Below are 22,416 nucleotides of genomic sequence, written 5' to 3' on the forward strand. Positions count from 1 at the left end.
GCCTCAGTAGGGTTTGAGTCTCCTGGGAGCATGGTCCAAGAAACCCAGAGACCTGTTGCTGAGCTGAACTTGGCTGCTGTGTCTTCCCACTCAGGACTCGGCTTTGACAGGCACGAGGCAGGGACTGGGGTACTGGTGAGCCCCTACCTCTCAGATCTTTCTGGACCTGGGTAGGACCCGCAGTTTCCCAGGGGAGACCTGGACCAGAAGTAAGGGTGAGGTGGACCCTGAACTTTTCCATTCACAGCTGCAGGTCCTGGTGTCTTCGTCGCGGCTTGGATTTCAAACTGGAGGGTAAACTGCGGTTATGGCCCTTCATCAAAATTTTAGAGTCGTAGACCCCAAAAGAGAAACGCTTAAGTCCTTTAGTGATCCAAGGGGTGCTGGGGAGAACTGTGGCTTGGCCAAGACTTTTTCTGCCCCCCTAATGGTGAGGTGGAAACCCAGAGTTTCCTGACTCCAGGACCCACTCGTCGGTTTCTTTTGACCTCTTTACCTCATCCCTAACACTTCCTCCCCAGCAACCAAGCAGATTCCAGACAGACAGACAGACAGCTTTGCGGTCAGATTAAAACACCAAGTCACCCCACTAAGATACAGCTGTTTGGAATCTGAGACAGGGGTTGGGGCAGGAAGACCAGCTAACGGGTTATTTGGAAGGCTGTATTCTGGGAAAAACCTAGCAACCAGACGCAAGAGGTGGGAAGGGGCAGACATTTTTCATAGTGAAACTTCCAAGGGGGCTGGGGATTTTCCCCAAGGACACCCTGAGAGAGTGAAATCAGGGAAAAGGAGGGATTTACCTATATCTCCCCTTCCCCCTCACGTTAAGCCCCCCATCCCCCAACCTGTGACGGGAACCAAGTTGGCCAAAGTCTGCTCTGAGCTTTAAAAAAAAAAAAATTGATTGTTTTGCAGTCTGCCCACAACAGTGGGGTTTGTGGAAAGATTGGTGGGAGAAGGCACTGCCCCTTGCAGTCTAGCATGAACCAGGGGGAATGTCTAGAAGGCTGGACTGAGGCCAGACTGTGCCCCCACCCTTATGGGGAATGAGAAACGGCCTAGGTTCAGGCTGCCTGTCTGGGCTGATAAGGGGCCCTCTAGGGCTCCCACAAACGGTTTATCGGGGTTTTGTGTGTGTGTGTGTGTGTGTGTGTGTGTGTGTGTGTGTGTGGACTACTTGCAGAGTTCAGGAGGGGGCACAAGCATGGAGCAACGTTGGGGTCTACTTCGGAGAGTGGTAAGACCACGGGGGAGTGGAGTTGTGGTTACAGACATTAGGTCTTCCTTCGTGTCTCTTAGGCCCCTCCCTAGGTTGGCCCCACCCGTCCCCCTTGGGTCCCTCCTTGGGTCCCTCCTCTCCAGCCTCCAGAGCTCCCTTCCTCCTGGCCAGAGTCAGTGACACCATTCTTGCCTAACCCTCAGCCAACTCTTAGGCCCCCTCCTGTAATCTCATGCCTACCTCACCCCTCCACTCAGCAACAGTGGTCCCCAAGAACCTCTCAGACCATCTACAGACGCGTGGAAGGCCCTCAGCTGGAGCACCTGGAGGAGGAAGACAGGGAGGAAGGGGCAGAGCTTCCTGCCCAGTTCTGCCCCATGGAACTCAAAGGCCCTGAGCACTTAGGCTCCTGTCCCGGGAGGTCAATTCCCATACCCTGGGCTGCAGCAGGTCGAAAGGCTGCCCCCTATCTGGTCCTGACCACCCTGCTAATCTTCACTGGGGGTGAGTCTTCCCTCCCTCCTCCTGGGCTGGGGGCATTTCTGGGGTCTAGTAGAAGAGGGCACAAGAGAACCCCATCTTCCCACCTGCCAGCCTTCCTCCTGGGCTATGTGGCCTTTCGAGGGTCCTGCCAAGCGTGTGGGGACTCTGTGTTGGTGGTCGGTGAAGATATCAACCCTGAGGACTCCGGTCAGACTACGTTGTACTGGAGCGACCTCCAGGCCATGTTTCTCCGGTTCCTTGGGGAGGGACACATGGAAGACACCATCAGGTAAGAGCACAGCCTGGCTGCTGCTTGGTCCAGTGTCCAGTCATCAGCTCAGACCGGAGGAGCCCCGTCACTTCTCATGTTGCTCAAAGTCCTTTCTTGGGTCTTCCCACCTGCCTCTCTGGCCTCCCTGCTTAGCGGTCCTTGGAAGGATGGCAGACACCAGGAGCTCAGTATCCAAAGGCCAGAGACATCACAGATGGTTTATTTAGGAGATAGGTAGCTGGGTGGATGAAAACAAGGGACCAGGGCCTGGTGGCGTGTGTCTGTAATCCCAGCACTCAGGAGGTATATGCAGGAGGATTGGGAATTCAAGGTCATCCTGGACTACGTATTAAATTGGAGGCTGGCCTAGGATGTATGCATCCCCATCTCAAAAGCAGAAATAATTTGTAAAGTTAAATGACATTTTAATTTTATGTTATGTAATGAACAGGTAATGAAGAATGGGTATGAGAAAAAATTTAATATTTTTTCAGCATGTACTGAGTCGACCACATGATCTTTTTTTTTTCCTCTTCGAGATTCCTTTTTCTTTTCTTTTTTTTTTTTTTTTTTTTGAGACAGGGTTTCTCTGTATAGCCCCGGCTGTCCTGGAACTCACTTTGTAGACCAGACTGGCCTCGAACTCAGAAATCCACCTGCCTCTGCCTCCCAAGTGCTGGGATTAAAGGTGTGAGCCACCACACCAGGCTTGAGTTTCCTTTTTTAGTTATTTAGTATTTATTAGAGTGTGGTGTTTGGATGCCACTGAGCATGTGTGGTGGTCAGAGGACAGCTTGCAGTGTGGTTGGTTCTCTCCATCTACCATGTGGGTCCCAGGAATTGAACTCAAGCGCTCATTAACACTAAACACCATTTGCCTGCTGAGCCATCCCACTGCCCTTCTCCCAGATGTGGGCTTTGAACCTAGAGCCTTGAGTGCTGGTACTCTACCGATGAGCTACATCTCTAGCCCCTTACTGTTTTGTTTGATTTAATTTGTATAGGTTTTACCTTTTTTGAGATGAGGTCTTGTGATATAGCCCAGGCTGGCCTCAAACTTGAGGTCCTCTGGCTTCAGCCTCCCAAGTGCTAGGATTATAGATTTATACCTGGGTTTTCCTCGTCTTCCTCCTCCTCCTCCTTTTCCTTTTCTTTCTCCTCCTCTTCTTCTTCCTCCTCTGCACTTAGGATTGAAGTTTTGATACACCAATGGGAGTTTGATCAAAATAGATGGCTTTATTTCGCTACAAAGACCTCCAATCTGAGGCTGGGGCTATAGCTTGGGGGACAGAGAACTCACCTCACATGATCCCCTGTGTGGCATGAACTAAGTGTGCTGGCTCATGCCCATGATCCCAGCACCTGGGAAGTGAGAGCATGAGGATCAGGAGTTCAAGGCCCTCTTCAGCTGCATCATGTCTTCCAGGACAAATGAGACCTTGTCTGCCCCCCACCCCCACTCCAAACCTATGAAAGCCGGGAAATGGGTAGAGCTCCCTACTGCTGAATTTTCCCAAGTTCCCATCCTCTGCAATGTAGTAAGGAATTTTTAAAGTGACAATACATTGAAAACTCTGGAAATGTGGGACAATGTATATGTTTCAGTCCAAGAAAGACAGACAGACCTGCGGATACAGTGAGGATGAAGGGAGGAAACCAGAGCCTCAAAAGGTCTAGTTGGAAAGTGGGATTCAGAGCTGGCAAGATGGCTCAGCAGGTAAAGGGGATTGCTGCTAAGCCTGACAACCTGAGATCAGCCCCCAGGATCTCAGGGTGGGAGAAGAGAACCTGGTTCTAATTTCTCCTCTCATCTCCACATGCCCAAGGTGCCATTTTTGGTATGTGTGAACATATGGGTCAGAGCACACACACACACACACACACAATTAATATAAATTAAATAAAGTAAGGTGGGGTCCAGAACATTGAAGGATGTGCAGATAAACTCTTTCCTATCCATCCTGGACTTACGTGGGACTTAATACTTTGGCTGGGCCTGGTGGCAGACGCCTGTAATCCTAGATATTTGGGGAGCTAAAACAGAGAATTTCTATGCCTGTGCCTACCTGGATTTCAAGCGAGTCTGTGGCTAGCCTTGGCTATTCTGGATAGCCTTGCCTTAAAAATAGGACAGAAAAAAAAGTTGGTTTGTGGTACAGTGATTTCCTAGAATCTGACAGAAGAGAATGAAGGAGGTAGAGAGGGAAAGGGGGAAGGGAGAAGGAAGGGAGGAGGGGAGGAGGGGAGGTAGAGCCAGGAGCTTCCTCCATTCCAAGGCTGGAGGTCAGGAAACACAAGAGTATCATGGGAGATGTGGCCACCCAAGAAAGGCCAGGTCTCTGCCCAATGGAGAGCAGATTGCTTCCCCTGCAAATATAACAGCTCATGAGAGGGCAATACATGGCCGAGGTGTGAAGGCTAGTTTAGGTGACAGACCCTTGCTGGGAGATGACAATGGAAGCTGACCAGATTCCACCTCCCAAGTACTTTCACCTGAATTTGAGGCTAGCCTGGTTGGTATACATGAGATGCCATCCCAGGCCTGCATTTACCATCTCGGTCTTTTCGAGTTTTTTTTTTTTTTTCCCACTTGTGCGGGAGGGAATGTAGGAGTCCCTTTCCTGGCCCCTAGTGTGATTTCTCTCTGCCCAGGCTGACCAGCCTCCGGGAACGCGTGGCTGGCTCAGCCAGAATGGCCACCCTGGTCCAAGACATCCTCGATAAGCTCTCGCGCCAGAAGCTGGACCACGTGTGGACTGACACGCACTACGTGGGACTTCAGTTCCCAGATCCGTGAGTCTGGGGATGTGACGAGGGGGCGTATTATGCATGGGATTGCACAGCCAGGAATGCTCACTCTCAGCCATCCTCAGGGCTCACGCTAACACCCTGCACTGGGTGGATGCAGACGGGAGCGTCCAGGAGCAGCTACCGCTGGAGGATCCGGAAGTCTACTGTCCCTACAGCGCCACGGGCAACGCCACGGTGAGGTTCCCGGGATGGGGAGCCCATCACGTCCTCATCCGGTAGCCGAGTTGGGATACCCGCAGCGAAGCCTCACCAATTCCCGCGTTCCCAGGGCAAGCTGGTGTACGCCCACTACGGGCGGCCGGAGGACCTGCAGGACCTAAAAGCCAAGGGCGTGGAGCTGGCCGGCAGCCTCCTGCTAGTGCGAGTTGGGATTACTAGCTTCGCCCAGAAGGTGAGGCTCCCAAATAAGACATCCTGTGAAGTGCGTTGCAAGTGGTCTGGGAAACAAGCGTGCCTTCATGGGATCTAGGAGCCTGTCACCGGGAGGAGAGAAAAATCAGGCACATTTTAAGAAAATGTTGGCAGCCGAGCGGTGGTGGCACGCAGACCTTTAATCCCATCACTCGGGTGGCAGAGGCAGGCAGGTCTCTGTGAGTTCCAGGACAATCCGATCTAGAGAACTAGATCCAAGACAGCCAGGGCTACACAGAGAAACCCTGTCTCAAAATGGAAGGAAATGGAAGGAGGAAAGAGGAGGGGAAGGGAGAGGGGGAGGGGGAGGGCGAGGGCGAGAGGGAGAGAGTGTTGGCAGAAGACTAGCACGAAGTAACCTGTAACCCCAGCTACTTAGGAAGCTGAGAGGCAGGAAGATTGTACAGGACCTGCTTGGGCTACACAACAAGACCATTCTCCCTCCCCCTCCTCCTCCCCCTTTTCTCCCCCTCCCCCCTTTCTCTCCCTTCCCCTCCCCCTTTTCTCCCCCCTCCCCCTTTCTCTCTCCCTCTCCCTCTTAAAAGTAAATAATAAAGGGCTCAGTGGTTAAGAGCACTGACTGCCCTTCCAGACATTCTAAGTTCAAGTCCCAGCAACCACATGACATCTCAGTAATGGGATCCAATGCCCTCTTCTGGTGTGTCTGTAGACAGCTACAGTCTGAAGATGAGTTACAGTGTACTCATATGCATAAAATAAATAAATCTTTAAAACTTTAAGTAATAAAAAGTTTATTTTTAACTGTGGGATGTGGTGGCACAGGTCTGTCGTCTCAGTGCTCCGGATGGGAAAGGCAGGAGGATTAAGATTCAAAGTCATTGTCTGGCACAGAAAGAATTTGAAGCTAGCCTGGGATATGTGAGAGTCCATCTTGGAAACCAAACTATAGGGACAGGGAGATAGCTTAGTGGGTAAAGGTCCTTCCTACCAAGCCTGAATTCAATCTCTGGGATCTATGTATCCCAGAAGAGGAGAACCTGTTCTTGCAAGTTGTCCCCTAACACACAAATAAATAAATACCCGTAATTCCTTGCCTTACATGCCCAACGCCTTGGGTTTGATTTCCCAGCACTGTATACCTCTGTACCACATATGTGTCTGAAGCTTGTGGAGGCCAGAGCAGGTGTCAGATCCCCTGCAACTGGAGTTACAGATGTGAGCTGCCATTTAGGGGCTGAGAATCAAACCTAGGACCTCTGGGAGAGCAGCCAGTGCTCTGAACCACTGAGCCATCGCTCCAGCCCTGAGCAGAGAGGTTTCGAAGTGCTCCAGAGGCACCATGGGAGGACTGTAATACTGAAGTGCTGGGTGATATCTACTACACATGTTGGTCCCTTAAGGATGACAGCTGCCAACGAGAGGAGCCTTTTCTTTTTTAACCTTTCCTTGCTTTTCTGCCCTCCTTCAGGTAGCCATTGCCCAGGACTTTGGGGCCCAAGGAGTGCTGATATACCCTGACCCATCAGACTTCTACCAGGATCCCCACAAGCCAGGCCTGTCTAGCCACCAGGCTGTGTACGGACATGTGAGTCTTGGGGGGAAGCCGAGCTCCCTTCCTGGGGCCCAGGGACACACAGATGGAGCTTGTTCGGACCACAGTTTCAGAGTGAGCACCCCTTCCTCTTTAGGTGCACCTGGGAACTGGAGACCCTTACACACCTGGCTTCCCATCCTTCAATCAAACCCAGTTCCCTCCAGTAGAATCATCAGGTCTTCCCAGCATCCCCGCCCAGCCCATCAGTGCCAACATTGCTGATCAATTGCTCAGGTAACCTGGCGAGGGAGACAGGATAGGGGGAGTAGAGGTGGGGAGTAGCAGGTGGGAGCTGTAGTTAGCTGTAGGGTTCCGTCAGTGACTAAGAAGGTGAGCTGAGCCTGGAGAGATAGCTCTGTTAGTAAGTGCTTGCTGTTCAAGCATGAAGACCTGACTTATATCTCCAGAAGCCATGTTCAAACCAAAGAAAACCTAAATGCACGAGTGTGATTCCAGCCCTGGAGAGGAGGAGCCAGATGGATTCCCTGAAGCTCACTGGCATCCAGCTTAGCTAAATTAGTGAGCTCTAGACCAAGTGCAGAGCCTGTCAAACGAAAACCAAGGTGTCCTGAGTCTCACATACTCAAGAGAGGACAGACTCCCACAAGGTGTCCTCTGACCCCCCTCACATACACTATGGCAAGCATACACACGCACAAGCACACAAAGTAAAATGTATTATAAACTTTTTTTAAAAAATGCAAATGCAGCCGGGCATGGTGGCGCACGTCTTTAAACCCAGCACTTGGGAGGCAGAGGCAGGTGGATTTCTGAGTTCGAGGCCAGCCTGGTCTACAGAGTGAGTTCCAGGACAGCCAGGGCTACACAGAGAAATCCTGTCTCAAAAAAAAAATGCAAATGCAGATGCAAGGTTGACCTGTTGGCCTCTATACACATGTGCGCGCACGTGCCCATACACACACACACACACACACACACGCACGCAAACACACACTTCTATACAAACGTGCATGCATACACACACAAAAGAAATAGATGACCTTCTAGGTGGGCACTCTTTCTACCAGGCCTCACCATCTGGTACACCCACAAGTGCTGCAGACCTTCCCACAGAACACAGTTTAGGCTGCACTGTCCTATCGAGCAGGGTATAGAGGCAAAGATCTAGAGCCAGAGGGAAGAAGAGAGAATGAAGCAGGTCTTTCAGCTGTTTTGCATCCTAGACCACACTACCACTTCAAGACTTTTCTGCCCCATTTCTTTCCAGGAAACTCACAGGCCCCGTGGCTCCCCAGGAGTGGAAAGGTCACCTCTCAGGCTCTCCTTATCGGCTGGGACCTGGACCCGACTTACGCCTTGTGGTCAACAACCACAGAGTCTCTACTCCCATCAGTAACATCTTTGCGTGCATCGAGGGCTTTGCAGAGCCAGGTGGGCTTGTCTGCCCAGCATCTCCCACTGCTCTTAACCTCGACCAGTGAGGGCTAAGGTAGAAGGCCCTGGAGAAGGGCCAGAAGTGGTACCCAGGGATTGGAGGCTGATGAGGGGTGGCTGTGTGGAGCCCTCCAAATGAGCAGTATTGCTCAGTCGTGAGTTCCCTTTGCATCATTGGTGAGCAGGTTGGATGATGTTATACTAGAGATCTAAGCATCAAAGGCTAGATTGGAGGAGTGAGTCTGGTGGTGGGGAATCAATGGTTGCCGAGCAGATTTGGGGTGAGGTAGACCTGGGAAACCCTTGAATGGCCAAGTGTCAAGGGAGCAGCGGAGACCTGGGGTGACACGCAGATGGAGATACTGGAAGTCAGAGGAGGGGCACAGAAGAGCTGAAGAGAGAAAGGCGGGTTAAGGGAGATGCAGAACCTGCCTGACCAGAATGAAGCCCAGAATGTCTGCAGGGTTTAGTCAGTCATGGCACCTCATATCTGCCATCCCAGCATTCAAGAATCTGAAGCAGGAGGATTATAAGTTCAAGGTTAGCATAGGCTACATAGCCTAGGCCCCAAGACCCTGTATGAAGCAGAGGTAAAAGGGGCTAGGAATTGTGGCACCCACCTACAGACAGGAAATCAGAAGTTCAAGGCCAGTGTAGAACACAAACAACATAAAATAAAAGTAAAACAAAAACAAACAAACAAAACCCTCTAGCAAAATAGAATGTCCTGGTGGTAGCCCAGCTGATAGAGTGTTTGCCTAGCATGGGAAAAACTCTGAGTTTGATCCCAGCACCTGACATGGTGACACATGCCTGTAACCCTAGAAGTTGAGAGGAGGTGAAATCCTGTCTTCAGAAGAAAGTGGGGGAAAGTGTGTGTTTGAATCCCCAAATGCCTATTAATGGATCAGGCCATCTGGGCAGAGCTGAGAGAGATAGGCATGGTCCTTTGACACAGCCAAGATTATAGAGCTCTGGTTGTAGAGATGGGAGGAGCTGTGGTGAGGAAGCTGACTGGGGAAATTGGAGAGGAAGGACTGAAGCTCTGGGGGCACTTGTCAGTCTAAGATGTGGGCTTTACACATATCTTCCTTCAGATCACTATGTTGTCATTGGGGCCCAGAGGGATGCATGGGGCCCAGGAGCAGCCAAGTCTGCAGTGGGGACTGCCATCCTGCTGGAGCTGGTTCGGACCTTCTCTTCCATGGTCAGCAACGGTAAGGTCAGAGCCAAGACCTGTGTGAGTTGGTGCTGTGTTCCGAGCTAGGTCTAGGTCAAAGGTAGTTGGCAGCATAGACTGGAGAGAGGCCACTTGGATCTGAGTCCTCTGATTGGAGGATCCAGTGTATGCTTCTAGGCAAGTACCTGCATCGATAGAGTATTTCTTCATCACTGTGTTAGCCCGGGGGCAGACAGGGTGCTTCAGTGGGTTAGGACACTTGCTACCAAGTCCAGTGACCTGAGCTTTATCCTCAGAAACCACGTGGTAGAAGGAGAGAACCAGTTCCCCCAAATGGTCCCCTGAGTGGCACACAGAGGCCACCGTACGCATGCATACATACACACAAAAATATTTTTAGGGGCTGGAGAGATGGCTCAGCAGTTAAGAGCACTGACTGCTCTTCCAAAGGTGCTCAGTTCAAATCCCTGCAACCACATGGTGGCTCACAACCATCCGTAATGAGATCTGACGCCTTCTTCTGGTGTCTGAAGACAGCTACAGTGTACTTATGTATAATAATAAATAAATCTTTAAAAAATATTTTTAATTTTGGGCAGGCATGCCCTATAATTTCAGCCCTCAGAAGATGAAGGCAGGAAAAAAAATCAACATTTCAAGGTTATTCTTAACTATATAACAAGTTCTAGGCCAGCCTGGGCTACATGAGTCTTTGCTTCATAAGAAAAAACAACAAAAACTAAACAAAACAAAAACCAAAAAAACCCAACTGTCCCCCCAAGTCAAGTCTGGTGGCACATGCCTTTAACCGCTGTACTCGGCAAGCAGAGGCAGGCAACCTCTTGACTTTGAGGCAAGACTGATATACAAAATGAGACCTTGTCACAAACAGAAAGCAAAAACTTAAATTTTAAAAAATGATATTGGGCAGTGGCGGTGCACACCTTCAATCCCAGCACTCTGGAGGCAGAGACAAGCAGATCTCTGAGTTCAGGGCTAACTTGCTCTACACCGAGTTCTAGGATAGCCAGGGTTACACAGAGAAGCCCTATCTCATAAATAAATAAATAAATAAATAAATAAATAAATAAATAAATAAATAAATAAATACATAAATACATAAATACATAAATACATAAATACATAAATACATAAATACATAAATACATAAATACATAAATACATAAATACATAAATACATAAANACATAAATACATAAATACATAAATACATAAATACATAAATACATAAATACATAAATACATAAATACATAAATACATAAATACATAAATACATAAACAAACAAACAAACAAACAAACAAACAGAGTGTGTGGTGCACAGATGTAATCTTAGCACCGCAGAAGGATAGCAAGATAATCAGGAGTTCAGGGTAATCTCTGGCTATATAGGGAACCCATTCCCTCAAAAATAACCTGGCCAAGCATGGAGGCACACATCTGTAATCCCAGTGTTCAAGAGGGAGAGGCAGAGGGATTGCTGTAACTTCAAGAGCCAGCTCAGGCTCCAATAACAAGTAACTAGCAGGTCAGGGCTATATAGCAAGACCCTGTTTCAAAACAATAAATGAATGAAACGTTTTAAAAGGAGGTAGGAATATAGCTCGAATGGTAGGGTACTTGCAAGAGCAATCTCTAGTACTGCAAAGCAAGGGAGGGAAGGAGGGAGGGAAGGGGGGAGGGAGTGAGTGAGGGAGGGAGGGAGGGAAGATCAGGTAAAGTGCCAGACTCTTCAGGGGATGACCAACAGCACAATGGGGAGGGGACTTAATTAAAACAGAGAACAATGGCACGCACATGTAAAGGTGCCATAGCAAAGCCCATTTGTATGTTGATTTCTGAGTTAACTAGCCAGACAAGGGACATGGTGGTCCACACCTGTCATCACAGCCGATGGAGGTGAAAGCAGATCATCTGTTTTTTTGGTTGGGTTTTTTTCTTCAAGAAAGGGTTTCTCTGTGTAGCCCTGGCTGTCTTAGAACTCAGTGTAGACCAGGCTAGCCTTGAACTCACAAAGATCTGCCTGCCTCTGCCTCTGCCTCTGCCACCACTGACGAAGTTGCAAGTCTTCTTTTACCATATAAGGGGGTTTGAGGCTAGCCTGGGCTACATGTGACCCTGTCTTAAAACAGCAATCAGGGCAGAGAGATCGGGCAAGAGCAGGAGTTGGAGCCCCAGAGTCCCAGGTGGTAGCAGATTGTCCTGCAGGTTGTCTTCTGATCGCCACGCTTCCCCCACTGTGGCAGGTGTGCACCCACAAGTACAAATAAAATTTAAAAAGTAAAAACTAAACAGAGACTGGGAAATGGTGAGTGTCCACGGCCTGAGTGAGAGTTAAGCAAGAAAGGGCATCTTTTAGAACCCAATCCAGTGTGTTATTAAGTGAGTCTGGGAGGATCCAAGGTGGCCTGGGATGCTGGGTTCATAAAGAGAGTGGAGACCCTCTGGGGACTTGAATAGAGAAGGATGAAGGGGGGGACCTTGACCCTCCATTTTATCCCTCTGCACATAGGGTTCAGACCTCGAAGAAGTCTTTTGTTCATCAGCTGGGACGGAGGTGACTTTGGCAGTGTGGGAGCCACAGAGTGGTTGGAGGTGAGACTTGGGGTTCTGGGTCTGTAACCAGGTAATGGGGATGGGTGGAGGGGCCAACCTTCCTTTTCCGTGCTCTTCCCCGACCCACAGGGCTACCTCAGCGTGCTACACCTCAAAGCTGTTGTGTACGTGAGCCTGGACAACTCCGTGTTGGGTGAGCTAGGGTAAAGCTACCGCCTGGCCCTCTCAGGTTATACAAAGGGATTTATCCCTGAGCCCTGCATTCCTCCCCTCCATTCTCTTCAGGAGATGGCAAATTCCATGCTAAGACCAGCCCCCTTCTCGTCAGCCTCATTGAGAATATCTTGAAGCAGGCAAGAGGGGACTGTGGCTGGGGATGAGAGAATCTCATGGGAAGGCAGCTTGAAGAGGACAGAGGCTGATCTGTGCCTCTCATCTAGGTGGATTCCCCTAACCACAGTGGACAAACGCTCTATGAACAAGTGGCACTCACCCACCCCAGCTGGGATGCTGAAGTGTAAGTAGAAATGACAGACTGCGGGGTGGAGACTCAGGAGAAACTGAGTCCCCAGAGGCCTTCAATCTGCCTGTCCTCAGGATTCAGCCCCTGCCCATGGACAGCAGTGCATATTCCTTCACAGCCTTTGCGGGAGTCCCAGCTGTGGAGTTCTCCTTCATGGAGGTGAGACTCCCCGGCCCTTGCCCCAGGACACCAGGCCCTCAGCCTGTCAGCACCACGTTCCTGCGCCCAGCCCCTCCATGTCCCGGCAGGATGATCGGGTGTACCCATTCCTGCACACGAAGGAGGATACATATGAGAATCTGCACAAGATGCTGCGAGGTCGCCTGCCCGCCGTGGTCCAGGCAGTGGCTCAGCTCGCGGGCCAGCTCCTCATCCGACTGAGCCACGATCACCTACTGCCGCTAGACTTCGGCCGCTATGGAGACGTGGTTCTCAGGCACATCGGCAACCTCAATGAGTTCTCTGGGGACCTCAAGGTCCAAGATGCCAATCCCGCTCCCAGTCTGCAGGGGTTCTTCATAACTAGGGGGTGCCTGGCTTCTCCTCTCCCCAGCCCTGTCCTCCAATCGGCCCCTTTTACTTAAATCGGCCTAATCCTCGAGGACACATCCAGTACGACGCCACATCCCTGGGATCTGCCTCCCTAACCTCATAGGCCCGGCGATCCCCCTGTATCCCGTTCCCTTTCTCTTTTGCGCTTTGACCCCACCCATATTGGTGCTGGCACCAATCTGTCAATCTTAGACTGTGCCTCGCCCACAGGAGCGCGGGCTGACCCTGCAGTGGGTGTACTCTGCAAGGGGGGACTACATCCGTGCGGCGGAAAAGCTGCGGAAGGAGATTTACAGCTCGGAGCGGAACGATGAGCGTCTGATGCGCATGTACAACGTGCGCATCATGAGGGTGAGACCCGGCCCCCCGCCCGCCCCCTTCTGGCCTGGTGGTCCCTTATCCCAGGGCCTGGCATTTGTAAAGCATTCCACCCCGACGCTTTCTGTTGGCTGCTCTATCCCTCTGTTCTGGGTGTACGATACCAGATATTCAGGGTTCATAAACCAGCCAGGCTAGAAAACCTGACCTGTCACTTTCACAAGCTCTTGCCAGGTGATGAAATGGATAGAAAGGACCTGACTCCTTGTTGTCTGCTGTTTAACCTGCAAAGCCTAAAATATTTGTTCCATGGATTTTTGCAGAAAAAAAGTTCCAGACCTCTTTAGACTGTGTGGCCTGGGTCTTGGAAGACAGGCAAAACATCAGTTGATTCAAGGAAAAGAGGTCTTTTCAGGGTGGAGGGTAAGGCAGGGAAATAGACCTAGCCTTTCTTGAGAGCTGCGCATGGATCATCAAAGCCAGAACAGAGATCCTGTGGAGGACTGAACAGTGGATCAGGGACCAGTTGGGGGGAACCTTTAAATAGTTGAAGAAATTTGGGATTTTTGTGGGCTTGAGGTGGGAGGGGCTGGGATAAAATCAGAGTATTGTGCATGTCAAACAAGTGCCTTACCACTGAGCCACGCCCCCAGCCCCTCCCTGGGGATTCTAGGCAAGGGCTCTACCACTGAGCCACGCCCCCAGCCCCTCCCTGGGGGATTCTAGGCAGGGGCTCTACAACTGAGCCACGCCCCCAGCCCCTCCCTGGGGATTCTAGGCAGGGGCTCTACCACTGAGCCACGCCCCCAACCCGCCTTTCATTCACATTTTGAGAGAAAGTTTGCTTGGTTGCTCAAAATAGCCTTGAACTCACTTTGCAGTCCAGGTTGGCCTTGGCCTTTGATCTGCCTCCTGACTTGTCTCTCCAAGTAACTGGTATTACAAACCAGGTTCAGGAGTTTGGATTTTGAGTATCTGGGCATCACGAAGTTTTCTTACAAGGAGGTGAGGTGGCCAAACAGAATATGTAGAAAGGATTCTGGAGAGAGTACCAATGGCCTGAGGAGGAAACCTCTGCTGTCCTGCATACCAGTCGCAGGTGTCAACAAATGCCTATAGGGGGCGCCTGACCGATGGTAATCGCAAAGGCACTACTCCCTAAACCGGGAGTAAGAAACCTGCACAGGCAGGATGCTGAAAGTGGCGTTCAATAACGATAATAGTAGCTGGCTTTTGTAGAGAGTTACCAGGGCCAACGACTTTATTTTACTTTGTGCAACAGCAGGACTTCCTGCGATGCTGAGAGGTTGGCAGCAGTGTAGGCTCAAAGAAACGAAGTAACATACCCAGTATCACACAGGCAGTAAATGATGGAGTCAAAATTAAAGATGAGGAACTCTGCTCCCATAGCCTGTGCTCAATATCACAAAAGAGAAGGATGGGGTAGGGAAAGGAAGAAGGGACAGAAAAAGAAAGGAGGAGAAAGGGGGGGGGAGGAAACGGACTGAGGCTGCAGTTCAGTTGATGGCGTGCTTTCTGGTATGCACGAAATCCTGGATTCCTCTCGGTAGGCTAAGACAACTAGCCTTGGCCACACAATGAGACACTGTCTAGGGGGGTGCGGAGGGTTATTAAGGAACCCAGGAACCCAATATATCATGTTCTACCACTAAGCCACATCCCCAGCCTTCGGAACTCATGTTTAAGAAGGTGATGCTGGCACGTGAGAGAGTGAGGCTTTTTAAGATATCCCCTAATTCTGTAGGGCAGGATCTTATGAAAGATTTGGCAAAGTGAGTTAGAAGCTATACCCTCTGAGGTTCTGTTTGAAACCATGGGCACACGTGGACTGTTGAACGGATATTTTTAAAGGTGTAAGGGGGTGAGGGGGCTCATGTGGAGGTGCACACCTGTAAATCCACAGTCTCAGATCTCCTGAGGCTGAATCAAGAGAATGGCGAGCTTGAGGCCAGTCTGGTCTGCACAGCCTGGACTACCACAGTGAGTCTTTGTTTCAGAGAAAAACAAACGAACAGGGATAAAAAAAGGAGGCTCAGTTGGTAGAGTCTGCTGTATAAGCATGAAGTCTTGAATTTGAAGCATCAGTTCCCATGTAAAAAGCCAGGCTTACTGGTAGATGCCTGGACCTCAGACTTCGGAGGCAGAGAAGCCCAGAGCTCATTGGCTAACTAGTTTAGCCAAATTGGCAAGTTCCAGGTTCAGTGAGAGACGCTGTCTCAAAAATAATATGGAAAGTGATTGAAGAAGGCTCACCAGCTGCTGACCTTGGTCTCCACACACATGCATGCACACACACAAGAGACGGGCTTTTATGCCAGACACATTCTCTGTCACTCTAGTCCCAGGGGATCTGACACCTTCTTTTGACCTCTGCTGGCACCAGGCCTGTATGCGAGACACACACATACAAGCAAGACACTCGTAGTACACAGAATAATAAATCTAAAAAAGAAAGAAAGGCAGGCGAGGAGGGATTAGAACCCTGGCTCCTGATGACGTCACTTGATGAGTCTTCCTAATTGGACAGCTTAAGGGAGGTAGGCCTGGACGAAGCTGTGGAACCCTATTTGTGAAGCAGGCCCTAGGGCCTCAGGGTGAATTAGGATCTGTTGGAGGGAAGAGTGACTGAAGCCTTCCGCAGCAGACATCTTGGCATCTAGACCTGTTTTCACTTTTTCCGTGCAGGTGGAGTTCTACTTCCTGTCCCAGTATGTGTCGCCAGCCGACTCCCCATTCCGCCACATTTTCCTAGGCCAAGGCGACCACACTTTGGGTGCCCTGGTAGACCACCTGCGGATGCTGCGCACCGATGGCTCGGGAGCTGCCTCTTCGGGGTTGACAGCAGGTCTGGGCTTCCAGGAGAGTCGCTTCCGGCGCCAGCTGGCTCTGCTCACCTGGACACTGCAGGGGGCAGCCAATGCTCTCAGTGGCGACGTTTGGAACATCGACAATAACTTTTGAGGCTAGAAGCCCTCCATGGGCCCCACGTGATTCTCCTTTCTCCCTCTTTGAGTGGTACAGGCAAAGGAGGTGCATGAGATTGTAACCTATCCTCCTTAACATCCTTGGTCCTGCAACGCTGGTGCGCCATATTTTCTCAGTGTGGCTGTCATGCCGTTGCTTACCCAGAAAGCGGTTTTCTTCCCGTCACAGGCCCTTCTGCCTTCAGGAGCAAAGTTCCCCATATCTAGAGACTATCTAGATGCTGGGATCTGATCAGCTCTCTTAGAGAGTGAGATGGACAGCGTCATTATTTTATGACACATGGGCAGTATGTGGGCAGCCCAAGATTAGATGTCAATAAAGCAATTGTAACCTCTGCTGTCCATACGCAATTTAGCTTCCTCTTCATGCCGTACCCACTCCTCATATCTGCCTTGAGACTACGGAAGAAGGCACAGAAGGCACCTGACAGCATGCTTGTAAGATGTTATCCACATGGGAAAAATAACTGTTCTGATGTCTAAGAAAACTGCCTAAAGATAATGGGTAGGAGGTGGGGCAGTGGGGATAACTCATCAGGAATGGGTGATTGCTGCCAAGCCTGGTGACCTGAATTTAATCCCCAGGACCAACATGGCAAAAGGAGAGAACTAGTTCCCACAAGTTTTCCTATATCCTCCAAATGTATGCCCATAAAAGCACAAATAGATAAATGTTTTTGCTTTTGTTTTTTTAAAGTGGCTTTGTGGTTAAGAGCACTGGATGCCATTCCAGAAGATACTGGTTCGATTCCCAGCACCCATATAACCGCTTACAACTGTCTGTAACTCCAGTTGCTGGGGATCAGATGCCCTCTGCTGGTATGGTGTACGACTGCATGCATGTAGGATACAGACATACATACAAGCAGACAAAATACCCATACATGTAAAATTAAAAAAAAAAATTTAAAATAGTTTAAATTATAAATTAATTTAAAGAAGAAATAAAAGATTCATGCCTTTAATCCCAGCACTGGGCTGGTCCAGCACTGGAGTGAATAAAAGCAAGGGCATCTCTATGACTTAGAGGCCAGACCGCTGGTCTAGGCGTACATAGTAAGTTCAGTGGTAGCCAGTACTATGTTGTGAGACTCTGACTCTCTCTCTCTCTCTCTCTCTCTCTCTCTCTCTCTCTCTCTCACACACACACACACACACACACACACAGAGAGAGAGAGAGAGAGAGAGAGAGAGAGAGAAAGAAACCAACCACAATGATCTGACCATATGGTGGGAGGGAAAAAGCTAACTCCTGCAGGTCACATGCTCATGCATGGGTAAGCAAGTACACACACACACTAAATAAATGTTAAAAAAATAGGGGGGGGGACTGGAGAGATGGCTCAGCGGTTAAGAGCACTGACTGCTCTTCTGAAGGTACTGAGTTCAAATCCCAGCAGCCACATGGTGGCTCACAACCATCCGTAATGAGATCTGACTCCCTCTTCTGGTACATCTGAAGACAGCTACAATGTGCTTACATATAATAAATAAATAAATCTTTTTAAAAAAAAAGACTTTTTAAATGGAAAGTAAGGTGGCCAGCTGCTCAGGAACAATACCCCAGCTTGACCCCTGATCCCCACACACACACGTGCATACACATGTACTCACACACACCTTGTGGACCCCTATAGGACTGGTCACATACCTCTTAGGCTGACCCTATCACCTCTGGGATCCCCCTGTGGCCAACCTTTATCCGGTAAGGATGGAGACTGTATTAGTGTGTGGGCTATAGGTAGGGAGATTTTTAAATGACGGTATTTCTTTCTCTTTGTATTTCAAATTTTTAATTTTATTGTGTGTGTGTGTGTGTGTGTGTGTGTGTGTATATATATATCTCACAGCCCATGTGTGGAGGACAACTTATAGGTGGCAGTTTTCTCTTCCATCCTGTGAGTCTCTAGAAGTCAGATCAATAGGCTTGGTGGCAGGTGTCTTGACTAGCTAAGCCATCTCCCCTTCTCCTTCCACCTCTCTCCCTCCCCCTCCCCCTCTATTCATACACACACACACACACACACACACACACACATCTGTTTTGAGACAGGTTCTCACCATGAAGCCCCAGCCACCCTGGAGCTCAGTCTGTAGGCCAGGCTGACTCTCGAACCTGCTTCTCCCTCCTGGAATTAAAGGCATGCACCATCACACCTGGCCTCTTCTTTTCTTTCCTTTTCTTGTCTTTCCTTCTGAAGACAAGGAAGGGTTCATGGTGTAGCCCAAGCTGGCCTTGAACTCAAGGTCCTACAGGACCTCTGGAAGTGCAGTCAGTGAGTGCGCTTAACCACTGAGCCATCTCTCCTTCCTATATAGAGTCTATTGTTAGGTAGAGGACCTTTAATGTTGAGGTAAAATGAAGAACTGATCAAGCATGCTACCACCTGACAGGCAGATTTTTTTATGCTATTTATATATTTTTTAAAAGATATATTTGTTTTTATTTTATTTATATGAGTGCATGTATGTAGGTGTACCCATTTTGTGCCCAGGGATTCAGAAGAGGTGACAGATTCCCTGGAACTGGAGTTATATAGAGATGGTTTGAGCCACCATGTGAATGCTGGGAACCAGACTTTGGCGTTCTGCAAGAGTACCGAGTGCTTTTAACCACTAAGTCATCTGTGCGGCCCCAAAAGAAAAAAACTTAAAAGAAAAGGAAAGGTCCATCGGCAGCCATGGTGTTGCACATCTTAGATTCCAGGCAGAGCCAGGCAGATTTCTGTGAGTTCAAGGTCAGCCTGCTCTACAAAGCTCTACATAGAGAGACTCTGCCAAAAAAAAAAAAAAAAAAAAAAAAAAAAAAAAAAAAAAAAAAAAAAAAAAAAGTCCCAAACCAAACCAAGACTACATAGTAGGATCCTATTTTGAAAAATACCACTGAGAAGTAGAGGCAGTGCTGTCAGAGGCTAAGAGCACCTACTGTTCTCTTTCAGAAAATGTGAGTTAGCTCCCCAGTACCCACGCCTGGTGGTTCACCCCGGCCTGTAACTCCAGCTGGAGGGGTGTGGTGGTTTGAGTGAGCTGTCCCAGTGTTGAATACTTGGTCTCTAATTGGTGGCTGTTTGCCACAGAGGTGTGTCACTGGGGTGGGATCTGAGTTGCCAAAGGACCAACACCATTCCCAGTGTGTTCTCTGCTTCATGCTTGTGGTTCAAGATGTGAGCTCTCAGCCGCTGCTCCAGCCCCATTACCTGCTCTGTCTGCTCTGCCATCGTGAGTTTTAACCCTCTAAAAGTATAAACTCAAAATAAATGCTTGGTTTTATAAATTGACTTGGTCGTGGCATTTTATTGCAGCAATAGAAAAGATGGGAGGTGGGGGGAGTGGAGAGATGGTTCAGCGGTTAAGAACACTGACTGCTCTTCTAGTGGTCCTGAGTTCAATTCCCAACAACCATATGGTGGCTCACAACCATCCATGAGATCTGACACCCTCTTCTGGTGTGTCTGAAGACAGCTATTTATAAAATAAATAAATAAATAAATCTTTTTTAAAAAGGAAAAGAAGCCGGGTGTGGTGGCACACGCCATTAATCCCAGCACTCGGGAGGTAGAAGCAGGTGGATTTCTGAGTTTGAGGCCAGCCTGGTCTACAAATAGCCAGGCATGGTGGTACACATCTTTTTTTTTAAGATTTATTTATTATATGTAAGTACACTGTAGCTGTCCTCAGATACTCCGGAAAAGGACATCAGATTTCGTTACGGATGGTTGTGAGCCACCATGTGGTTGCTGGGATTTGAACTTGGGACCTTCGGAAGAGCAGTTGGCACTCTTAACCACTGAGCCATCTTGCCAGCCCCAGTACACATCTTTAATACCAACACTTGGGCAAATTGATCTTTGGCTAGAGACTAGTCTGGTCTACAGAGTAAGTTCTAGGATAGCCAGGACTACACAGAGAAACCCTGTCTTAAAACAAACAAACAAAAAACAACAACCCCCCCCAAAAAAACAAAACAATCAAACAAACAAACACCAAACCGAACCAAACAAAAAACTGGCAGTAAATTAGAATGCCAAAGAGAAGCCTTCCTGACCCCATTGTCAACAGGGACTTTCTACAGCAGAGACTGCAAGCATCATCAACCTGTGGAGATTCTCAAGCCCACAGGTAACTTGGAAAAAGGGGGCTTGTAAGAGTTCCCCGTCACAGACTCTGGACTCATTCATTCTGTGTACTTCATGAGGCTGTGCCCCAGAGCAGTCCACTGGGGGCACAGGAAAAACAAGAATTCTACTGTGGAAGCAGGAGAGATGGCTCAGGCAGTAAAGGACTCATGGGCAAGCATGAAGACCCAGCGTTGATACCCAGCAGCCCAATGAAAGCCCGGTTTCAGTGACTTATGCCTGTGATCCCTTCACTGGGGTGATTCGGCAAAGAGGTTCTCCTGCCCTTGCTGGACAGTCAGCCTAGCCAAATCAGCAAGCGCCAGATAAAATGGAGGGAGAGACTCCATCGCAAAAATAGGATGGTGGAGCCAGCAAGATGGCTCAGTGGGTAAAGGGCTGCCAAGCCCACCTACCTGAGCTCAATCCCTGGGACCCACATGGTGGAAGGAGAGAGCAACTCCTGCAAGTTGTCCTCAGAGCTCCACACATACACTGTATGCTCCATCCCATAAATAAATGAAGAAACAAATAAATAAGTGTAATTTTAAATAAAATAAAAGTAAGGCAAACAGCAACTGAGAAGATAACTGAGGTTGACACACACACACACACACACACACACACACAGAGAATACGCACCTCCACACAGAGGTGCAGACACACACGTTGCCAGGTAATAGGAAAGTCCCGAGGCCCCCACAGCTAAGCTGGAGAAACTGAACATTCATCAGTGACACAGACCGGATCTGTCCTATGTTATCCTGCTGATTCTTGGTTGCAAATCGACCGTCTGTCTGGTGTCCCCAGTTCCCCCTCCTCCACCCCTTCCCTGCCTCTGAAGGAGGGCAGGCAGACAAGACGATGCCTACTGAAGACCCTGTTTTCCATTGGCTTCGGTCTCTACCACACAGATAGAGTGAGATCATGTCAGGCCATTCCATTTCCCCGCTCCCTGCAGGGGCCTTGGGGTCCTGATCCACAGGAGCTGACATCATAGAGAAGAGCCAGCCTGGGGCTGGAGCAATGGCTTCTGCAGGTAAGAGGCTTTTACTGTCCTTTCCGTGTAGCAGGGTTTAGTCCCCAGCACTCACGTCAGGCAGCTCACAACCCCCTGTGAATCCAGTCCCAGGGGATCTGATGTGACTCCAGTCCCAGGGGATCTGACGTGATCTTCTGGCTCGGGTGAATGTCTGCTTGCACATGGTACACATATATACATACTCAGACTCACAATACACATACATTTATTATTAATTTTTTAAAAAGACCCTAAAGACAATGAAGAGGGCTGAGCATGCAGCCCAGTTGCTTTGGTGCTTTCCCACTGTGCACGGGACTCTGGGCTTCTTCCTTAGCACCACATAAATGAGGGACATGGTGATACATGCCTCTAATCCCAACACTCAGGAGCTGGAAGCAGGAAAACTGGGGACTCTAGGTTACCCTCAACTATATAACAAGTAGAGGCTAACCTGGGCTACATGAGAGACTCTCACAAAACAAAACGGGATAAAGAAACAAACTGGGTCTGGGGCAGTCAAGGTGATTGATTCAGTGAATAAAGGTGCTTGCCACCAAGCCTGATGACCTGAGTTTGCTCTCTGGAAATGGGAGAAGTAGAGGGTGGAATCCCACAAACTGTCCTCTGACCTTCACTCGAAGGCTGTGGTGTGCTTGTGCCAACTCCCTTCCCCCCAAAACAAATAAATGTGAAAAAAAAAAACCGACAGTAAAGTAGGCATTTTCAAAAGCCTCCTTAAAGGGGAAAGGCAGGAGGGTGAGTAGTTCAAGATCTACCTGAGCTAGAGGGGTGGGAGAGAAAGGGGCTTGTCTCCAAAACCAAAACGAAAGAAAAAGAAAGAATTAGAAAGAAGGAAGGAAGGAAGGAAGGAAGGAAGGAAGGAAGGAAGGAAGGAAAGAAAGAAAGAAAGAAAGAAAGAAAGAAAGAAAGAAAGAAAGAAAGAAAGAAAGAAAGAAAGAAAGAAAAAGAGGGGGAC

At 49.2% G+C, this 22,416-nt stretch overlaps 1 protein-coding gene across 5 annotated transcripts; it reads left to right on the forward strand.

Moving 5' to 3' along the window:
- The first annotated feature begins 12 nt into the window (after positions 1-12).
- On the forward strand, positions 13-16,991 carry Tfr2 (transferrin receptor 2). 5 transcript variants are annotated; one of them, XM_021162125.2, is made up of 20 exons: positions 13-170; positions 248-294; positions 1,187-1,240; positions 1,480-1,726; positions 1,817-1,994; positions 4,629-4,769; positions 4,850-4,961; positions 5,056-5,178; positions 6,628-6,744; positions 6,848-6,987; positions 7,982-8,145; positions 9,246-9,365; positions 11,860-11,942; positions 12,033-12,096; positions 12,189-12,256; positions 12,344-12,420; positions 12,501-12,585; positions 12,675-12,902; positions 13,189-13,329; positions 16,003-16,991. In XM_021162125.2, exons 3-20 carry the CDS (start codon positions 1,208-1,210, stop codon positions 16,276-16,278), a joined length of 2,397 nt encoding a protein of 798 aa, XP_021017784.1. In that variant the 5' UTR covers positions 13-170; positions 248-294; positions 1,187-1,207; the 3' UTR covers positions 16,279-16,991. The 5 variants fall into 5 exon arrangements, with proteins under 5 accessions (XP_021017784.1, XP_021017783.1, XP_021017785.1 ...); XM_021162124.2 differs by having other exon boundaries at positions 13-135; XM_021162126.2 differs by having other exon boundaries at positions 13-129.
- The last annotated feature ends 5,425 nt before the right edge of the window (positions 16,992-22,416 follow it).

The sequence above is a fragment of the Mus caroli genome, chromosome 5 (genome assembly GCF_900094665.2).
Source record: "Mus caroli chromosome 5, CAROLI_EIJ_v1.1, whole genome shotgun sequence".
Classification (NCBI taxonomy): Eukaryota; Metazoa; Chordata; class Mammalia; order Rodentia; family Muridae; genus Mus; species Mus caroli.

What these genes read in the sequence shown, in the direction of transcription:
- Tfr2 (XM_021162121.2), top strand. Translation starts at nt 31, where the DNA reads ATGGTCCAAGAAACCCAGAGACCTGTTGCTGAGCTGAACTTGGCTGCT. An exon ending in CGAGGGCTTTGCAGAGCCAG is followed by an intron (nt 8,146 to 9,245) that starts GTGGGCTTGTCT and finishes ATCTTCCTTCAG; the next exon opens with ATCACTATGTTGTCATTGGG. An exon ending in CTCTTCCATGGTCAGCAACG is followed by an intron (nt 9,366 to 11,859) that starts GTAAGGTCAGAG and finishes CTCTGCACATAG; the next exon opens with GGTTCAGACCTCGAAGAAGT.